Source organism: Camelina sativa, chromosome 6, assembly GCF_030686135.1.
Source record: "Camelina sativa cultivar CO46 ecotype springtype chromosome 6, ASM3068613v1".
NCBI lineage: Eukaryota > Viridiplantae > Streptophyta > Magnoliopsida > Brassicales > Brassicaceae > Camelina > Camelina sativa.
The window spans coordinates 6737700-6756941 of record NC_141885.1 but is presented as its reverse complement, the minus strand read 5'-3'; the positions used below and the strand labels follow the sequence as shown (position 1 = coordinate 6756941).

The 19242-nt window shown below is 35.8% G+C and overlaps 5 protein-coding genes across 7 annotated transcripts; 2 read left to right on the top strand and 3 right to left on the bottom strand.

Annotated features, from left to right (window-relative positions):
• Positions 1 to 128: 128 nt before the first annotated feature.
• LOC104790559 (uncharacterized) lies at positions 129 to 1759 on the bottom strand. Its single transcript, XM_010516337.3, has 2 exons — positions 1181 to 1759; positions 129 to 1059 (listed from the first exon to the last, which is right to left on the bottom strand). The coding sequence occupies exons 1-2, from the start codon at positions 1323 to 1325 to the stop codon at positions 251 to 253; spliced, it is 954 nt and encodes a 317-aa protein (XP_010514639.1). The 5' UTR covers positions 1326 to 1759; the 3' UTR covers positions 129 to 250.
• Positions 1760 to 2360: 601 nt separating this feature from the next.
• On the bottom strand, positions 2361 to 4594 carry LOC104790558 (pentatricopeptide repeat-containing protein At3g29230). The gene has a single exon (XM_010516336.3). The coding sequence runs from the start codon at positions 4397 to 4399 to the stop codon at positions 2597 to 2599; it is 1803 nt and encodes a 600-aa protein (XP_010514638.2). The 5' UTR covers positions 4400 to 4594; the 3' UTR covers positions 2361 to 2596.
• Positions 4595 to 8855: 4261 nt separating this feature from the next.
• Positions 8856 to 11017, top strand: LOC104790557 (chorismate mutase 1, chloroplastic). Its single transcript, XM_010516335.3, has 6 exons — positions 8856 to 9330; positions 9553 to 9778; positions 9868 to 9954; positions 10083 to 10226; positions 10337 to 10429; positions 10555 to 11017. Exons 1-6 carry the CDS (start codon positions 9113 to 9115, stop codon positions 10804 to 10806), a joined length of 1020 nt encoding a protein of 339 aa, XP_010514637.1. The 5' UTR covers positions 8856 to 9112; the 3' UTR covers positions 10807 to 11017.
• A 469-nt stretch (positions 11018 to 11486) lies between these two features.
• LOC104790556 (uncharacterized) lies at positions 11487 to 14217 on the top strand. 3 transcript variants are annotated; one of them, XM_010516334.3, is made up of 7 exons: positions 11487 to 11911; positions 12027 to 12121; positions 12830 to 12950; positions 13061 to 13179; positions 13301 to 13487; positions 13580 to 13723; positions 13821 to 14217. In XM_010516334.3, the coding sequence occupies exons 1-7, from the start codon at positions 11681 to 11683 to the stop codon at positions 14109 to 14111; spliced, it is 1188 nt and encodes a 395-aa protein (XP_010514636.1). In that variant the 5' UTR covers positions 11487 to 11680; the 3' UTR covers positions 14112 to 14217. The 3 variants fall into 3 exon arrangements, with proteins under 3 accessions (XP_010514636.1, XP_087312443.1, XP_087312444.1); XM_087456317.1 differs by having other exon boundaries at positions 11611 to 11911; positions 13054 to 13179; XM_087456318.1 differs by having other exon boundaries at positions 11614 to 11911; positions 13051 to 13179.
• Positions 14218 to 15119: 902 nt separating this feature from the next.
• LOC104790555 (uncharacterized) lies at positions 15120 to 18807 on the bottom strand. Its single transcript, XM_010516332.3, has 9 exons — positions 18474 to 18807; positions 17499 to 17672; positions 17304 to 17387; positions 16634 to 17207; positions 16390 to 16552; positions 16124 to 16252; positions 15834 to 16028; positions 15627 to 15749; positions 15120 to 15532 (listed from the first exon to the last, which is right to left on the bottom strand). The coding sequence occupies exons 2-9, from the start codon at positions 17647 to 17649 to the stop codon at positions 15407 to 15409; spliced, it is 1545 nt and encodes a 514-aa protein (XP_010514634.2). The 5' UTR covers positions 17650 to 17672; positions 18474 to 18807; the 3' UTR covers positions 15120 to 15406.
• Positions 18808 to 19242: the final 435 nt, after the last annotated feature.

Genomic DNA, 19242 nt, shown 5'->3' with positions numbered 1-19242 from the left:
TGTAAATGAGACATAAGCAAGATTAATTATTATTTAAGCAATTTAAACTAGATAATATTATTTCAAGTTTTTTTTGTTTTTAGAAATTTATCCAATAGTATGTGTAGTATAGTATAGGGCCTATAGCATTAAACAAGAAACAAACAAATATATTTAAATTAGTTATGGATTTTTTAATAGATACATAGATAAACATACACAATAGTCATACCATATAACATTAGTGGAAAGGCATTACAAAGAACAAAGTTTAGATAACAGAGCCTGTTTGAGGCCCAATAAGCCCAAGAACCTCATCCCGAAGACCATGACTTTTGACAGCTGAACCAAGCTCAACAACACTGGAGCTACAAGCAGCGACTGTCCAGTACCCTCCCAAGATCTCTGCTTTCAACTGCTCTTTTTCCCAACCACAGTACCCATCAAAGAATCTAAGCTCACTTCTTCCAACTAAATTTCTCTTCACCATTTCTGCAGCCAATCCTACACTCTCTCTTGTCCCGTAGTACAATCCTTTCATCACTTGTCTGAACACTCCGCTCTTACCAACTTCGTTGTCTCCACCACTCCTCGGACTCACCAAGAACAACCCTTCTTCCAAAGGTCCACCAAAGAAGAGTCTCTTATCTGAAAACGTTCCTGCCATGTCTAGAACCGTTGACTTCGTCTCCTTAATCGACATAAGCGATGGACGGTTGAGGATGACTCCAATAGGACCTGATGGTCCAACAGAGAGGAGGAGGATCACTGTATTTTCGAAGATGTGGACACCATCTAGCTTCTCTGTGGCGATTAGAAGGCAGCCTGTCTCTGGCTCATGGATCTTATGTGCCCATTTGGTTCCTATTGTGATCAGTGAAGACGATGATGACGGATAGTCCACCACCATGTCCGGGTTAGACCACGAGGAAGGGTCCTTCTCGGATGTTGCAGCTTCTTCCCCAGCAACAAGCCTTGCCCTGAATTCTCTCCAGTCAGCATCTGCTGTAGAGTTATTGACACAATCCTTGAAGAGATCAGCATCATCGTCCAGTGGCTTCCATGAATCCGAGAGGGAACCTACTCAACCAAAATGCTCTCATCAGCTATCAGACAGGCAAAATTCTAAACAAGGACATGTAATTTTGATACTCAGGCCATTCTCATAGATGAAAATGATCATGAAAGAGATCTTACTTACAATTTACAGAGATCGGAGAGGCAACCTTCCTGGTGAGAAACTGGCCGGAATTTTTCTTGGGGCAAGAAAAGATTCTGGATTTGATGAACGGGACAAGCTCTTTGTTACCAGAGAGTGATCTTGAGGTAAGAAAACAAGCCTCCATGTTATTCTATCTCTCTCTCTCACTCCCCTCTATCTTTCTCTTTTTCTCTGACTCAATTCACTTTAGTTCGTGTGAAGTGAAAGCAGAACATAAAAGTAACATCTAAATAAAAGAGAGTAGACAATTGTGAACCACAGGCTGAATGAGTTAAGTTCTAAGGGTCCTAGTCAGAGGAATGGGCAATGGATATACCTTAACCCTATAAGGTGTTGATGTATTTAAAGATAGACATTTCAATATGCCTTTGGATTTTGGATAAGAGACAAATCTTTTATCACCTTTTTCTGGTGATGTGTATGCCTAGTGGCCACTCAAGGTTTGCCTCTGCAGTTACTTACCCACTCCTATGGAAAAAAAAACATGCAATTACTAGATCCACCAACTAGATAAACTCCCTCCCCACAATCTCTCACCCTCTATCTCTTTTAATCAGTAAAATTTGAATCATTCATCAAAGGGTCTTAAATAGAAGTGAATTACAATAATCCAATGAGTTCGTAGACTTTTATTTTGGGTATGATCAAAGTCATCTATTGCGGATGGAACAAATCAAAGGAGGCACTATCGGTGGTCCTCTTTTCCTCATTATTGTATTACTATTTCAATAGAAATCACTTCAATAAGGAAATTTAAGATCAACTCAAAATCATTAACACATTGATTTTGTAATAATATAAACTCCACGCCTTTGTTCTAACTTGACTTAAACATCTATTCTACCAACTAGTTGGTTAGTACAAAGGTAACATCACCAAACAATACGTCATCATACTGACGTCCAATGGTAGTACATCACCAACAATATATCATCAGTGAAGTTTTTTTAGTCTTTTACAATTCAAGTTCTAAGGATCACCGACCCATGTTTTGTTTAATATTTTCTACAAAGTCACAATATTACTCACAGTGAGGTTATGTGGCAGTTTGATAGTCTTTTTGTCCTGCATGATCTTCTCTTGTTACTGTCATCTTTAAGATTGATCACAGACCCTGTTGTAAAATTAAGACCCAGAAACTCCATCTCTGAAGTTAGTATTGCAAACAAGATGATTAAATTATGTTGTATATATACAATACCCGAACTCCTCAAATTTTGTGAATTACAAGGATAAAACCATCTGTGTTCCTATGGAAAATGAACTACAAATTTATGGCCTAGGCCACACTGTTGAATGCTGGTGTACACAGCCTATATCGATATATTACCTAAAGATCTTGACAATGTGGCTTTGACGAAATCCTTGCATTGTGAACATAATAAACTAAGCAATTTATCCCACAGCAACCAGCTCACCGGTATCTGGAGGTCCATTTAGAGTACCAAGCATCTGATATATTTGATCAGATTTTGGGTGTGACTTGTCAAACACTGTAAACTCGTGTATCCCATCCTCCAATTCAACCGAACTAGCTCCAGATGGTTTCTCTACTCCCATGCTCTTCATCTTTGATCTTATGTCAGCAACCCCTGCCCAATCCTCTGCTGCTGCATAAATATTTGACAGCAGCGTATAGTTTCCCGGATCCGAAGGGTCTAACTTAACCAGAGGATCCAGGATTTCCTTAGCCAGATCCACATTGTTATGCATCCTGCACGCTCCAAGAAGAGCACCCCAAATAACAACATTGGGTTTCATAGGCATTGTTTGGACAACTTTAACAGCTTCCTTTAACCGGCCCCCTCGACCTAATAGGTCAACAAGACAACCGTAGTGTTCAACTTGTGGAACAAGATCATACACTTTCTCCATCGAGTAGAAGTAATCTACGCCTTCATCAATGAGACCAGCGTGATTGCAGGAACACAAAACAGCAATAAATGTGACTTTATCAGGCCGAATCCCTTCCCTTCTCATTCTCGAAAAAAGCTCAATTGCTTCCTTACCGTGGCCATGAACACCAAAACCATGAAGCATAGTGTTCCAAGAGACAAGGTCCTTCTTGGGCATGTTGTTAAACACATCAAACGCATTTTCTAGGCTACCACATTTTGCATACATATCAAGTAGCGCATTTAACACAGAAGCATTAGAATTGAGGTTAGACCTTTTGATTAGAGAATGAACCCTCATTCCTAAACTGAGCAAACCAGACTCAGCACAAGCAGCCAAGATACTAATAGCAGCTGCGGCATCAAATCTCAATCCTGAAGCCACCATTTGGTCGACTAATTTATCAGCCTCCTTCACAAGCCCCTTCTCCGCATATCCAGCAATAATTATCGTCCAAGTGACCACATTTTTAGCCGGCAATGGCATCTTATAAAACATAATTTTAGCCATTTCCATATCTCCAGCTTTACTATAACCCATAACCATCGTCGACCAAGACACAGTATTCCTCTCAGGCATCTTCTCAAACAATTCAAAGGCTTGACTCATCTCTCTACATCTAGCATACCCATCCAACATAGTATTCCAACTAATCAAATCCCTTTGAGGCATTTCATCGAACAACTGGCGAGCATCTCTCAGTTCCCCTGCTTTCACTAACCCACCAAGCATCGAGTTCCAAGACACAGTATCTCTCTCACCCATCTTCTCAAACAACTTCATCGCCTCTCTAACACCCAAACCACCGCATCTAGAATAACAATCAATGAGAGCATTGGGTACATAGATATCAGACGAAAGCCCCAATTTTTCGATATGATTATGCATCATCTTCACCACAGGTAACCATGATTGACCCGAACAAGCTTTGAGAAGAAAAGGGTAAGTGAAATTATCAGCGAAAAGACCAAATCTTTGCATCTCAGAGAAAACGAAGAAAGCTTGGTACGGCTGCGAGTTCAACGCGTGAGCTCTAATCAGAGAATTGCAAAGGTGAACGTTCGGTTCTGAAACCTGATTGAAAACCCTAAGAGCTAAACCGGTTTGACGGCAGAGAGAAAGAGCTGAGATTAGCTTCGGTGCTATGTGAAGATCTTGGTGAAGGTTCCGCCGAATGATCTGGGCGTGAAGCTGCTTCACTTGGCTTAAGTTAGCGCACTTGGGAAGCTCTTGGAGTCTCTCTTCGAAGATTCTCCGGGATGAAACCCATGACGGAGCTCGGACAGGTAGCGATGACGTCATAGTCGATGTCGGATCCAGTGGAGATGGTGTGGATTAATAAGCTTTAAAGATGGGGATTAGGATTCGCATTATGAAGAAGAAGAAACAGAGAGAGTTTGAGAAACTTTAAAAAAAAAGAAAAGTGTGATATAATTTCTGGATATTATCCGCGGCATGTACATACGTTCAACGAATTACAAATAGAAAAAGAGACATTTTTGTATTTGGGGAATGGGCTGCAATGCATATAACACTAGGAGTGTGAATGGTTGCACCGGCTGAGGACAAATCTATCTGCGGATCAGACCGTTTTTTATTTAGTATTTACCATTTATCATGTGTAGTCCGCAGTGATGCGGTTTACAGAAAACAGAAACAAAACCGCAGCGGATCAACTGCGCACCGCTTTTCTGGACCGTTGCGGTTTGTTGTCCATACTTAAAAACAGGGCGGTCTGGTCCACAGACGGATTTGTCCGCCCTAACCGCAGTTACCATTCAGACCCTAGGGTTTGGTGTATGATCCTCGAAATTACACAATGGTTTGAAAGCATCTTATCTATGTGGTGTTTTATCTTTCCATCAGGCTAAACACTTAACACTCGTTTAGGGACAAAGCTTAATTTCATTCGAATTGTCATGTTGGAAATCTAAGTTCAAAAACTAAATCTCTGTCAAGTCATATGAAAAATCTCTTCATAGACCTTTCTATTTATATTGAATTAGACAACTCATAATTCTAATAGGATTACAACACAAAGCCTTATCTAAATAAGCTTCCCCTTAAGTTGTTTTTGGTTATCTTATGTGGTTTCTCCTCCTTGGTTTTGGCCATTGAATCTCCGTCGACCCCTACCTCTACCGAAACCACCTTCTACCGTAGCTTCCTCTACCATAGCTGCATCTACCTCTAGATCCTCCTTGGAAACCACCATAGCCTCCACGATTGTTAGAGGGAGTATTGGTAAACATTAATTTACCTTGATCTTCGCCTTGATTTACTTCTCCAATATGTTCTTCATAAGCCTTAACCTCCCTACTATGTCTGCAAACGTCGTTGTATTTAAGTCGAGAACTTGCTCCAAAGAGGCTACTATATGAATGAATTTGGTTCTAGGAAGTCCAGTAAGAAACTTCTTCACCAGTTTTGATTCTTCAATGGTCTCTCCCAAAGAAGCTGACTGCGGTGCAAGGCCTGAAATCTTGCCTGCAAAATCATCCACCGAATCCGAATAATTCATCTTCAAACACTCTAGTTCTGCTAACAAGGTCTGAAGTCTTGCTTCTTTTACATGTTCCGCTACTTGGTGACGTGATCAGATAGCATTCCAAAGAGTTTTGGTTGAATCTTGCTCTCCTACTTGCAAGATAAGTGACTCAGGAACAGATTGAAACAAAAGAGCTGTCACATTATCATTCTTCTTTTCATTAGTGGATCCAGGTTTGATTGTATTCCAAACTTCGCTGACTCGAAGTATGATCTTCATCCTCATCGACCAAACTGTGTAGTTTGTTGATGTTAGCAACGGACATTGGATTGATGGTGCTCCAAGGTCTTTTGTTCGCGACGGTGGATTCTGTTCGTCCCCCATGCTTGGTTTCAAAGAGTTTTCTCCACCTGTTCTTGATTAGAGACACAACCTTGCTTTGATACCAAATCTAAGTTTAAAAGCTTGAAAGTAAGAACACATTTCTTATTGATTTAGAAAATTTTTCAAAAACTAAATCTCTCTCAAGTCATATGAAACACCTCTTCATAGACCTCTCTATTTATATTGAATTAGACAACTCTTAACTCTAATAGGATTACAACACAAAACCTTATCTAAATAAGCTCCTCATTATTTTGATCTTGTTTGTGAGTCCTTATCTCTTATCTCCTTAACCAACTTCTTACTAAGATAACTTCTAACACAAGTTGGAATTATCCATCACGAAATTGATTGTAGTGATTTTGAAGATCAAATGTTCAATTTATTCTTATTTGCTCTTTTTATAAATTATTTTTAATCATATTTTTTTGTTTTTGTCAACAAAATTGTTTTTTTCTCATCCCCTATATATTAATAGAGAAGCATTTTGTTGAAAATGTTGATGTGTCGTCGCCAAAACGATTTGAAGATTTAATTACCATTAAACATTTCAAGATAAATATATTTACAAAAATAAATCTTTTGATTTATTAAATGTGCCAATAAAATATATAAGGAAATCTTTATTTCATTATTATTTACATAAATGTGTCATTAGAATATATAAGGTAATGTTTCTTTCTATTAGTTTTTAAAAATGTAAGACTTCATCAACTATTAAAAAAAAATATCAACTATTTAAAAAAATATATAAAGTTAATAATTTAATTATCATTTTCATAACATATTTAATGATTTAAAGTAAATTACATTTCATAAACTATTAAAAACTTATTCATCTATTTAACTTTTTGAAATATAAAACTTATTCTCCAATTTTTAAAAATTTGATGACTATTCAAGTGCTCCCTCTGTTTCACAATAAGTGTCATTTTGACCCATTTCAAATAAATTAGAAAAATATAAAAATATACATATATGCCCTTATTTAATAAATGTTTAATGGGTTAATTTGGTCAGAGATTAAAGGTAAAACTAGAAAATCTAATGAAAAAGATGCATTGAAAATATAAAATAGTAAAATGTAAAATGACACTTTTTGTGAAACAAAAATAAAATTCTAAAATGACACTCTTTATGAAACAAAATGAGTATATATTAAAAATTAATTATTACAATAATCTTAAAAATAAATAACATTATCAAAATTATCATAATAATTAACATTATATTCCACATTTCATGGGTGAAATATATTTTTACACAAAATAATTAAATGTAAATTTGAATAAAATAAAAAAAATTATGTGTAAAATTATTATTATAACGCCTTAAATTCCAAATAATAATTTTACTTGTAATAATTTTATTTGAGTCTATTTATCCCGCATGTAGTGCGGGTTATTACCTAGTATTTTTAATTACAAATTGAGTAAAATATATAAAAATTTGTAATCTCTTAATTAAAAATCTGTTGTTCAACCTATATTTTCCTGATCATACCATTAACGTCTAAGAAATCAAGTTTACTAACCTAATGATCGTAATAACTGAACAAAATTACAATTCTACAATTTTCCCAATTCAAATCTTCAAAGTGAGATCCAACAACAATAGTTGGAACCTAGAGCATTATCTAATGAATTTGTTGTCACATTTTCTATCCTAAATAGTATGAGAATAAATAATCTCGTATTGAGCTTTAATGGTGTTACACAACATAAAGAGAAAAAACCATAAATTGAGTTTTTCTTTCTTTTTATATTTATTAATTTTTAAAAATATAATTAGGGGGTATTTTTGGATTCTAATTTATAAAAAAATTTGAATACTCCAAAAAAATCATCAAAAGTGAATTATTGAAAAGTTTTTAAAGATTGCTAGAGAGTATGTTATAGTTTTGTTGATTAGTTTTCTAAAATCTTGTAAAGTGCTCCAAACAATCTCTATATATTTGTGATATTTTCCATAACTTTATTTTGTGAAGAAAGTGTATAAAATCATGAACCAATAACATAATAATTGAATTCATTAACAATCCTAAATTATATTTTTTTTTAATTGAATAATACAAAACTTATATTAACTTTATAAAAATCCGGATCAAATAACCCAAATTTATATTAGATTTTAAATGACTTTTTATAAATCACAAACTAATAACAATAAACTTTAAAAGAGTTTAACAAAATTTAAATCTATTAACAACATATTCCACATAACATTTAAAGTCTTTAAAATTCTATTCAAATCCCAAATCAATAACCTCCAATGTTTTTTCTAAAGTGTAAAATTGATTTTTTTTATTTATTTGTGATCTTATGAATACTTTATACTTTGTGTATTATAAAAGACAGAAAATTTAATTGTTATCTATTGTTAGAAATGTTAAATGTTCGCATAGTTTTTTACAAATAAAAAATAGTTGATGTTTTTTAGGGAATTTTCCCCATTTTCAATCCTTAGGTGTAGTTTGTTTGGTTTTTTTTTTTTGCCATTCATCCATAGTTAATAATATTACTATACTTTTAAATTATATCACAAGTCACAAGTCACAACAAACATTATTGTGTCACTTTATTGTAAATTTTTGTTTATATGTTTATAAAAAAATTTTGATGTGTAATTTGTTATTAAGTAATTGACACAAAACAGATTATAGTATCATTATCATATATAATTACTTAAATATAAATTTATATAACAAACTTTATATATGATAATTTTCTCCGCAACATCACATCAACAGTCTAATTACCTAGTTGAAAATATTGTAAAAGAACTAAAATAGAATAATATTTTGAATGAGTTGACAATTAATACAAAAATATATTATTACCTTTTATACAATAATAAAACTGTGCTATTTTTAAGGTATTTTTCATCAAATATTATTGATAGAAATTAATGAGAAACACATAAAAAAAAGGTAAAACAGAACAGAACACTTTCGTGGGCGAAAGACGTGCACGCAGACACAACCCTACCTCTTCTATCTCTCTCTCACCAACTCTGTCTCCTCACCCACTGCACCTACCCCCAAACACTACCTTAAACCATCTCTTCCCCTCTCTCTCTGCAAATGACTCGCTCTCTCTTCCTCTAATTCTCTGTTTTCTCCGTCTGCTCTGTAATTCACATCAATGGAGGCGTCATTGTTGATGATGAGATCGTCTTGTTGCTCCTCTGCGACTGGTGGGTTCCTCGACCATCGACGTGAATTATCAACCTCAACACCCATTTCCACTCTTCGTCCTCTTCCATCATCTAAATCTTCCTTCTCTGTTCGTTGCTCTCTTCCTCAGTCATCAAAGCCACGCTCTGGAACCAGCTCTGTTCAAGCCGTTATGACACTTGCTGGGTATGTATATGTATACAAAACCAAATAAGGTTTCAATTTTTAGATTCCTATTGAGAAATTGAGATAACCCTTTGTGATTTTGTTATTTTTCATCCTCAATTCTCAAATTCTCAACTTTTAGATTACCATTGTGATTTTGCTTAAATTAGAAACCTTTTTGTTCTGTTTGTGTGAATTTGAAGTAAAGTTTGGTTTTTGATGCTGTTGTTGTTGTTGTTATAGATCGTTGATAGGGAAGGAACGAGTGGATGAAAGTGAGAGTTTGACTCTTGAAGGTATTAGGAACTCTTTGATCCGTCAAGAGGACAGCATTATATTTGGGCTTTTGGAGAGAGCCAAGTACTGTTACAATGCAGATACTTATGATCCTACTGCTTTTGACATGCATGGTTTCGATGGTTCTTTGGTTGAGTACATGGTCAAAGGCACTGAGAAGCTTCATGCTAAGGTAAGAAGAACACATTATGGAACCTCATATATGGATTCTTACATACCCTCAAGATTGAAACTTGATTTTGTTTTTGAATCTTGATTTAGGTTGGTAGGTTCAAGAGTCCTGATGAACATCCTTTCTTCCCTGATGATCTACCAGAGCCTATGTTGCCTCCTCTGCAGTACCCGAAGGTACTCTCAATTCACTTTGATCACATGAAAAATAAAAGAGTCTTATAGTACTTCTGTGTCTTGTTTGATCTGTGTTTTCAACTTTGGTACTTAGTGCTAAGGCTTTGTTTCTCTTTCATGTCAAGTAGGTTTTGCATTTTGCTGCTGATTCGATCAACATAAACAAGAAGATATGGAACATGTACTTCAGAGACCTTGTTCCAAGACTAGTGAAGAAAGGCAATGATGGTAATTTCGGATCAACAGCCGTCTGCGATGCAATCTGCCTTCAGGTTCGTGTTTTTCTTTCGATTGGTACCAGACATTAGGTTTGATCTTCTTAAAGTATTCTACCTCTTTTATAAGTTGATTAATCCTATGTTGTTTTTGATGTCCATTGCAGTGTCTTTCAAAGAGGATCCATTACGGTAAATTTGTTGCAGAGGCCAAATTCCAAGCCTCACCGGAAGCATATGAGTCCGCCATCAAAGCACAAGTATTTTGTCCACTTTTCTATAGTTTTCACATTCACACATATGACATAACCAGAAGTTTATAAATTTATTGTTGTCGTCTATATTATATATACATTACTTACCTTAAAGTTACAACGCATTGCAGGATAGGGATGCGCTGATGGATATGCTAACATTCCCGACTGTGGAAGATTCGATAAAGAAGAGAGTTGAGATGAAAACACGAACATACGGGCAAGAAGTGAAAGTGGGGATGGAGGAGAAAGAAGAAGAAGAGGGTAACGAATCTCACGTTTACAAAATCAGTCCGATCTTGGTCGGGGACTTGTATGGAGATTGGATCATGCCCTTGACGAAAGAGGTTCAAATTGAGTACTTGCTCAGAAGACTGGACTGAGACCAAAAACAAAATAGAAAATACAATATGGCTTTGGCCATTGGTAGTAATGTAGAAAAAGGTTTTTGAAATGTTTTTTGGTTTTTTTAACTTCACAAATCTCTCAACATTATTAGTTTATTACACTATTGAAAATGTTTACTTAAACGATGTCCGTCTCTGTATATACGGAATCAATATATTGAGCTAATAATAGTTCATACTTGTGTAAGGTGATTACTATTTTTGTGTGTTAATGGCTGCGTGTTGAATGATAATTGGATGTTGAAGTGTATTTGGTTTAATTCTATAACGGCTAGCAAACCCACATCACGCCTCTTACGATTTACGAAAAGGGATTAGCTTTTTTACTTTGTGGTTAAGAAAGTTTCATGTGGTCTCTGTTTGACGTGACAGAACTACACGCTGTATTTTGGTGATGATACTAGGAAGGTGACGACAAACGGCATGGAGTGTAACTGTGGAAAGTGGAAACGTTTCTTGATAAGAGATGAAGGCGATTAAAATTGTAGTTTTGGTTTGAGTTTTAAACGCGTAATTAGGTTTGGTGACATTTGAAATTGGGTTGGGTATACCGTATACAGTATTGGGTTGCAACAATATCATCTATTTTATTATTAGGTTGGATTAAATTATTGCTTTTAAATAAATGAAGGAAATTAATTATTACCAGTTCTACTACTGATGATGTCATTTGTTGCCAAGACTAACAAATTCACAAAACTGAATCACTGACTCAGAGGTCCTCGGTTTAAATTCGGTTCGGTTCGGTGATATAACCAACTCTACTATTGTAATTGTAGTGTCATTTTGTTGATAAGATAAATTCACAAAACCGAATCAGTCACTCAGAGTCAGAGAGAGAGGTCCTCCAATGGCTACAGCTTCCTTCACTTGCTCAGTTCCGTTTGCTCCACTAACCAAATCCCTCAGACCCAATCGTTCCCAATCAATTCCCCGCTCAGCCTATGGAACGAGAACCGTACTCATCACGTCCATGGCGGTTCAAGAAGATGACAAGAGAACCAACGAAGGAGCAATGAGCATTGACAATTTACGCGGTTTTGTCGATCTCAATGTCGGAAAATGGACTGGATCCTTTCATGTATATAATCCATAAAACACCCTAATGCGTTTGATTCTAAAGTTTTGAACTTTTTTCGTTAGATTATATGTTACAAGCTCTTGTCTTTTTTTTTTTTTTTTTTTTGATTTTGCAGCAATTTGATGGGAATGGGACTTTGTTGCATAAAATTGATACGCGTCTTTCAGCTAGTTCTTATGGAGAAGATGAGCTCCTTAGCCTTAACCAATCGTATGATAAACTCTTTTGCTTCGTTTCTTAGTTATCTGAGTTTGATGGACATTAAGTGTTTTTGGAACATGACAGGTCTGTAATTTAGGGATTCAATTATCATTGGAATCGATTTGGAGGGGAATTTTAACATAGATACTAGTATAAAGTTCTGAACTTTTTATGGTCTGAGTAGTTATTTTATTGAATTTGGAGCAAATTTGATTGATTTGTAGTTTTATTCTTTGATGGTAATAAGTTCTTTTGATGGATCTATATGAAGGGTTTGTAATTTTAAGGATTCAATCATCTTTGGACTCAATAGAATGGAAGAAAGGGTCTGAAATTTTAATGATATCTTAGGAATTGTATATGTCCTCACAAAGTTAATACATATATGTTTGATGTTACATGGTGTTATTCGATGAATTTGGATCAATTCTGAAGTTTTTTCTTCTATACTTTTTATCTGAGGTTATTAGGGTTCAGCAATATTTTTGCTAATCTGCATTGTGTTTGTACTATAGAAAGTTTCTGAATTTTAAATGGTGTCTAAGAAATTGTATGTTCACACAAAGTTTATCCATATATGTTGATGTTCTATGGTATTATTTCTGTGAATTTGGAGCAACTCTGAAGTTTTTTTCTTGTATATTATAGTATCCTATAGACAATGTTTTTCGCTCTGCACAATCAGTTCCTAACTTGTCTTGTGTTTGTATTGTTTAGATTATATATAAAGCAGCCTACATCAGCTACTTCAGTTTCGGAAGAGGACGAGGAGGAAGCTGAATGGGTAGAATACAAAATCAAAGAAACCAATATGTTTACTGTGGACAAATATCAGCAGGTGAGCAAATTCTGTGATCTCTCAATCAAGATACTTAGTTTCAGTATGTGGTTTGTCTCTATCTTGAGTATTTGAGGACTATCTTGATATCCATCATCAGTAGTCTGCAGATTGGATTTTTCCCCAAGGAGAGAGCGTTTTCACTGAGGTATCAAACCGCTGGAATGTTGGATACAACGTTAAGGCAAGGCGTTCTAGGGGAAGATGACACTGGAGAAGAATCACCAAGGTTAGTTTCTCATGCCTATTGGTTCTGTTCTTCTATAGAAACATTTTATGCTTGTGTGCTCTGTGAAACATGAGTGTAGACTGTAATAATAAGCTTATGTAGACTGTAACAATTTTTTCAGAAATCTTAAACTTCCATCTCGGCGTCCTGCTTTAGTATGTGAGAACTGTTTGTATTCTACAAAGATGGATAGAAGGGCTAGAGCATTTCACATCATGGATCCGAAAGGTGTTCTTGAAATGCTTATTGTTTTCCTCGAGGAAAGAGGGCTAAATAATCTCACTCATCCAGTCCTCGATAACTCTCAGGTAAATTTGTTGACAGATTTGTTTTGGATTCCAGCACATAAACCACCAACAGTGTCCTTACATGATCAATATATATTTTCCTTTTGTTGCAGGCGGATGCAGATAGGATTACCCCATTTCTTGGTACTTGGAAAGGTCGTTCAGTAACAAAACGAAGTGGTGTCTATGGAGCAACACTATCTGAAGCCGATATTGTTGCTGTTCTTGAAATGAATGACAATGGTCATGTGGTCCAGGTATACGATATTTGTTCTACACTCCAACATAGCCTTTTATCAGGCTTTTGTTTATATGAGATGTCTCTGACCTTTATAAGGTTTTAATGTCAATCAGGATATCACGTCGACATCAGATGCTAAAAAAGTGACAACTAACGTACACTGGGAGGGTGAACTGACTAAAAACGTGGTTACATTTGCGGAAGGATACCAAATGACTCTGTTACCAGGAGGTTTGTACATGGGATGTCCTTGTGACGTTGCAAAAAGTGTTGCTGAGTTAAAGTCTTTTCACTTAGAATTCTGCTGGCTTGAATCCCCGACCTCAAGACAGAGACTAGTCCGCACATATGATCATGAGGGTTTGGCTGTCTCATCAACTTATTTTTCCGAGACGAAAATGTGAGAGTCAGACGTATGATGTCATTCATGTTACTGTACTATTCTATATCTATGTAACTTTGCAAATATACTTTTTTTTCAGCTCACATCATTTCACTTTTGTTGACAAATTTGATTTTTGGTAAGACATCTAAACTAATCCAACTTCAACAAAAGTTTCAATTATTCTGGCTAGTCCACAATCCACATTCCAACCAAACTTGATTTGTCTCTACAACTTTATGGTAACATGCTCGACTCAAGGGTTTCATCTTCCTTTTGTTTTATGTAAGAAAGTCCAACAGCTCTGCAAGACCACAAGGTCCCCAACGGACTAAGAACAACAACAAAACACAGAAACATAACTCGAAAATACATGAATTTGTTGTCCGATTATTCTGATCCCTTATTGTCTACGGAACTATGAGCTTAAATAGTTTATTACTACAAATCCTCGAAAATAAAATAAAAAGAGACCAAATCGTAGATCCAGACAACAATCTGAGAACTTGTTTCCAATTAAATTTGGACTATCTATGATTTAATCTAACTAATCATAAACTTCGAAAGACTAATAATAACATGAACAGAAGTGAACAAATCTACAAGATCCAAAAACACAAAAATGTAGGGCAGAAACAACTCTAGCTTTGACAGCCTAAGGCTTAAAGGAAACAGCAAAGCAAGAGGAAGGCCCCCTAAGATTGAGTTGATATGCGCCTACGCACCCAAAACAGGGTGCGCCACAAAATAAATCCCTTCTCGTGGTATACCACGCCACCCCTCACTAAAGAGGGAAGCGCTCGGCCTCAGGCACTACTAGTTTCTTCTCTTCTAGGGTTCTTACTCTTTTATATACAAGTCATCTTCTTGAGTTTGCCCTCTTCTTTAGTTTTTTTTTACATTTTGATCCCTATATTTATTTCTACTTTCAAGTTTGACCCACATACAATGTACATCAAAAAACTAACTGAAAATATAGGCCAATTTAAAAATAATTGCTGTAAAGATTTTTTAAATCAAACTGAAAATATGGGCACAAATGAAATTTCAGCACATTACATAAAATAACACATAACATAAGTTGAGGTAACAAAGTGAAAAGTTACAACAAAGGGCAAACTCAAGAAGATGACTTCATGAGTTTTGCATTTTATGACCGTTATATAAGTTTTAATAAAAATATATATATTTAGATAGATGTACATAAATATACAACATTTTTGATGAATAAATGTCCGAGTTGGAAACTTTTTGGTTTGCTTTTTGTCTTCCAGATTGGTTTATTCATCCAAAGGTTGAGGATAGATGATGAGGTTTTTACACTTGAGTTTCCCCATCCTCCGGGATTAAAAGCATAGGGATCTGACCATGGTCAACAAAGTCAATCTTGCTCAACCTCATACAGCATAACACTTGTTCCGGCAGCTCCTCTGGCTTTTGAGCCTGTTTTCATGTTCCAGTTTGTAAGAATCAAAGTTTCAATCTTTTCTCTACTCACACTTCTTCGAGAACAAAAGATTCTGGTTGAGCAAGTTACCTGAATGGTTAACCCGAGATCAAGAGTTCCGTTTTTCAATCGATCTCTGAATGCTTCAAGTCCTTTCCTCGATATGTAGCTGAATCGATGAACATCCAGATCAATCTCAAAGTACTTTGGACCCTGCGGAGTGGTCAAAGCAATGGTTAATGAGGTACCAAAGACAACTTCTTTTCTGTGTTTAAGAGCTAGTGATGTTGCTAGAACCTTAAAGAAGTTGTGCTGAGGACGAGAGAGGACGGGTTTTTCATTGTAAGCCTGAACAAGCTTCTTTTCAGTCGAGCTTAGAGCTAGATCTTCAGGGTTAACTAGTCCAGCAACTATCTTAAGCCTTTCACGGAAAGCAACATTGCTGTCTTTAGCAAACCCTTTTACCTTCTCCATCTCATCATTGACAAGTTTCTGTTTTCAAAAACCAAAAAACAAAAAGAACCTGGTAAGCATTCAGATCAATCACGGGATGTGAGAAATGTACAAGGTATGGCTTTTAAAGCTACCTTGATGCTCTCCTGATATTGTTGAGAGGTTTCTTTTTCGTAATTATCTCGTAATTTAAAGTAGAGTACAATGCTCATGCCTTCTCCATCACTGTCTCCAAGGAACATTGCAGCAGGATAAGTTGGTAACTGCCAGTGAGTCACAAAGGTCAGGATCATTTACACATATATGGATATATCAAACGCTATCTATACACTTCATATGAAGTTCACACAAGAAAAAAACTAGCGACAAAGTAAAGATGTTGATGTTGGGTGGTTGTTACCTGAATGTTGACAATGAGAAGAGCAGGAAGCTTTGCCTCGGATTTGATGTTTGGAAGCTCTATGTGTTGAGCGATATGATCAATCTTCCTTGGACAGACAAACAAGTCAACACCAATAGGAGTGTACGGACACTGATTTGGAGCGGGGGATTTCTTCTTGTCTCTGCAAGCATCATTCTTCAATAGTTACAGACAAAGCAGTTTATCGTAAAAGATACATGAAACAGTGTGTTGAAAGGTGTACTTGAAATAGGTCTCTCCACGGAGTTTAAAAGTTGAAGGCGGAATCTCGCACCAACTACCGCTGGACTGCTTCTCCTTGGCTGAGGAAGGAACAGTGAATCCCGCTTTCGGACGATACAACAACTTACGATGCTCAGTAACTTCCTCACCATCGCACGATCTCCTCTTGAATGAAAGCCGATAAACAGCGGATTTTCGTTTCTGAGATGTGGGCGAGTTTAGAGTCTTGTCATTAAAACTAACTGTCGGCATCAAACGGCTCAGGCTGGTTCTCAGGGTTTTCTCTTGAGAGTTCCGTTTCTGTTCCTTCAAGCCTTTAAAGCTTGCATGATCCATTAAATTTTTCTTCTTGTTGTTTCCAGTGAGGACAGAGAGACCACTAGGATCCTTGTACATCCCTTTGCTCACAAACTTCTCGGCCTTACTCCCATCTATCTTCAAGTAAGTCTCATGGTATTCTTCGTACTTTCCCTTCCCATCCACAATGCACGACGAAGTTTCGAATTGAACTACCTGACCATTTGGGATATTACCCGTTGCACCACCCACAGATGGTGGTGCTGATGGTGCGTTTTCTGCAGGGAGAGATGGTAAAAAACATTCAGATCCATGTGACATTTTCCAAAACTGTTCCTCCATGTATACTGAAAACAATGTAGATTGACATTTACCTTCAGGTAGGCTGTTGAAGTCCTCATCCTCATCCGAATCAAGAACACTGACAGAGTCAAACCATGCATCATCTTGCGAGAGAGCTGCAACATAGCATATTCTACATGGTAAAAATCTACGACTGTAGAATATGATCATGCCTAAATTTTGATCAACCAGTGGACGATTAAGTTAGCCGGGAGAGAAAGACTCACCAAAAGAAACTCGGCTCCCAACGTCACTGGGCCTTCTTACATTTGCATGAGGAACAATATCAGACACTTTAGAAAAGTGTTTTGAAGATCTGCGACGACCTTTCCTCCGAGCCCTAATGGCTCTCGAATGGGTTGACACACATCCACCCATTTTTCTATAATTTTATTTAGTTCCTGTTCAAAGAAATATGAAATGAATGAAAAAGAAGAAAACTCAACTAAAAGACCAATACCTTTTAACAAATCTGCAACATACAGAGACTAGTTGTTTCTTTCTGTCTTATTACTAACATTGGGACCAAGTCAGTGCCATGAATCTTGTTTTTTCTTTTAGTACAGGTATATCCAGTGTTGAAAAATCAACAGCCAAGTCAAAACAAAGATCTTTCAAAACTATAAAATAATGAAGCCAGCTCAAAAAGTGTTACAAGACAAATAAATGACTTAGTGGGGCACAAGAAACATGTAACAATAACACATCAAATTATACTAAACTGAAAAATCACATATGAGCCAAAGTGATTGCTGCAAACCAAACATTGTATATGCCCCCCTACACAAGCTTTTAGATATGTTCATGGCAATACACTAATTGGTAAAAATTCAATCACTTTCAGCTTCATAAACATAAATAAAATATGAGTTGAAAACGTCAACATCAATCAAGAAAAAAGCGTTGAATTTTGAAGATTGCAGAGACAGGAAATAGAACTATCAAATAAATTAAAAAAAAAACCAAACTTTATTCAAATAACAATCAGGACAACACTAACAAAACAACATACCGCATGCATTACATCTCTTAGAAAGAAAGAAAAAGACTTCAACTTTACGAATCTGTTAAGATCATAGATCGATCCGCTGATGAATCAGAACAGATCCGAACGAGATCATGAATGATCAACAGCAATGTAGAGAATCTAAAAACGAATCTTTAGCCTATAAAGAGATCAAAATCGATGAATCTAATTGTACCTGAAACGAGGAAGCATGATAAAGGGCAATTCCCTTTTTTTTGTTTTTCTGATTTTTTTTGTTGTTCTCTGAGAGAGAGAGAGAGAGAGAGAGAGAGAGAGAGAGAAAAGGGAAGAATCTTCCCGAGAAACCAAAAAGGGTGAAGACGAAGAACCCAGGAAGAAGATAAAAAGCGAATTTTTAGATTACCCGAAAATATCGGATCCGGGTCACAGACACCAATAATAACACCAACAAAATAAAAATAAAAAAGGAAGATTAATTGACTGATTACTAAGTTAGTAAAGAACTAAAGATGATAGTTTTTCCTAATTACAGCTTATATATAGCAGATGATAGTAATGAGAGTCTCTCCACAATAAATAGCTGAGATATCTAGGAATAATTTTTCGGTTTATTTCGGTTTGGGGTTTTTGGTTTCTTCATTCATAAGGAAAATTTTCGGTTTAATGCATTTTGGTTTGGTTTGTGTTTGAATTCATTTCAGCTTTGGTTTAGTTTTAGACAAAAAAATTATACCAAAAAAATAAAAATAAGGAGCTTTTCCTTTCAATTAATAGTAAAGATTGTTTTTAGTATATTTAAATGTACTTTTTTTTATATAGAAAACAATTTATTTTGACTTTAACTATAAGAGATGATTTTTTAATAGGCGCTTCAGCATAATTAATTAGAACATTGATGTTTACTCAAAGGTCAAATCATAAGTTAGGATAACAATATCAAACTAAACTTGAAATAAGCAAAAAATTAAAATGCTAAAGAATAA

Excerpts from the sequence above, each read along its gene's own strand:
- LOC104790559 (XM_010516337.3), bottom strand. The coding sequence starts at position 1,325 with ATGGAGGCTTGTTTTCTTACCTCAAGATCACTCTCTGGTAACAAAGAG. Across the intron at positions 1,060-1,180 it reads CTCTCCGATCTCTGTAAATT|GTTCCCTCTCGGATTCATGG; the intron begins GTAAGTAAGATC and ends TTGGTTGAGTAG.
- LOC104790558 (XM_010516336.3), bottom strand. The coding sequence starts at position 4,399 with ATGACGTCATCGCTACCTGTCCGAGCTCCGTCATGGGTTTCATCCCGG.
- LOC104790557 (XM_010516335.3), top strand. The coding sequence starts at position 9,113 with ATGGAGGCGTCATTGTTGATGATGAGATCGTCTTGTTGCTCCTCTGCG. Across the intron at positions 9,779-9,867 it reads CTGAGAAGCTTCATGCTAAG|GTTGGTAGGTTCAAGAGTCC; the intron begins GTAAGAAGAACA and ends ATCTTGATTTAG. Across the intron at positions 9,955-10,082 it reads CTCCTCTGCAGTACCCGAAG|GTTTTGCATTTTGCTGCTGA; the intron begins GTACTCTCAATT and ends CATGTCAAGTAG.
- LOC104790556 (XM_010516334.3), top strand. The coding sequence starts at position 11,681 with ATGGCTACAGCTTCCTTCACTTGCTCAGTTCCGTTTGCTCCACTAACC. Across the intron at positions 12,951-13,060 it reads CTGTGGACAAATATCAGCAG|ATTGGATTTTTCCCCAAGGA; the intron begins GTGAGCAAATTC and ends AGTAGTCTGCAG. Across the intron at positions 13,488-13,579 it reads CAGTCCTCGATAACTCTCAG|GCGGATGCAGATAGGATTAC; the intron begins GTAAATTTGTTG and ends CTTTTGTTGCAG.
- LOC104790555 (XM_010516332.3), bottom strand. The coding sequence starts at position 17,649 with ATGGGTGGATGTGTGTCAACCCATTCGAGAGCCATTAGGGCTCGGAGG. Across the intron at positions 17,208-17,303 it reads CTTCAACAGCCTACCTGAAG|AAAACGCACCATCAGCACCA; the intron begins GTAAATGTCAAT and ends CTCTCCCTGCAG. Across the intron at positions 16,553-16,633 it reads CGTGGAGAGACCTATTTCAA|AGACAAGAAGAAATCCCCCG; the intron begins GTACACCTTTCA and ends TGATGCTTGCAG.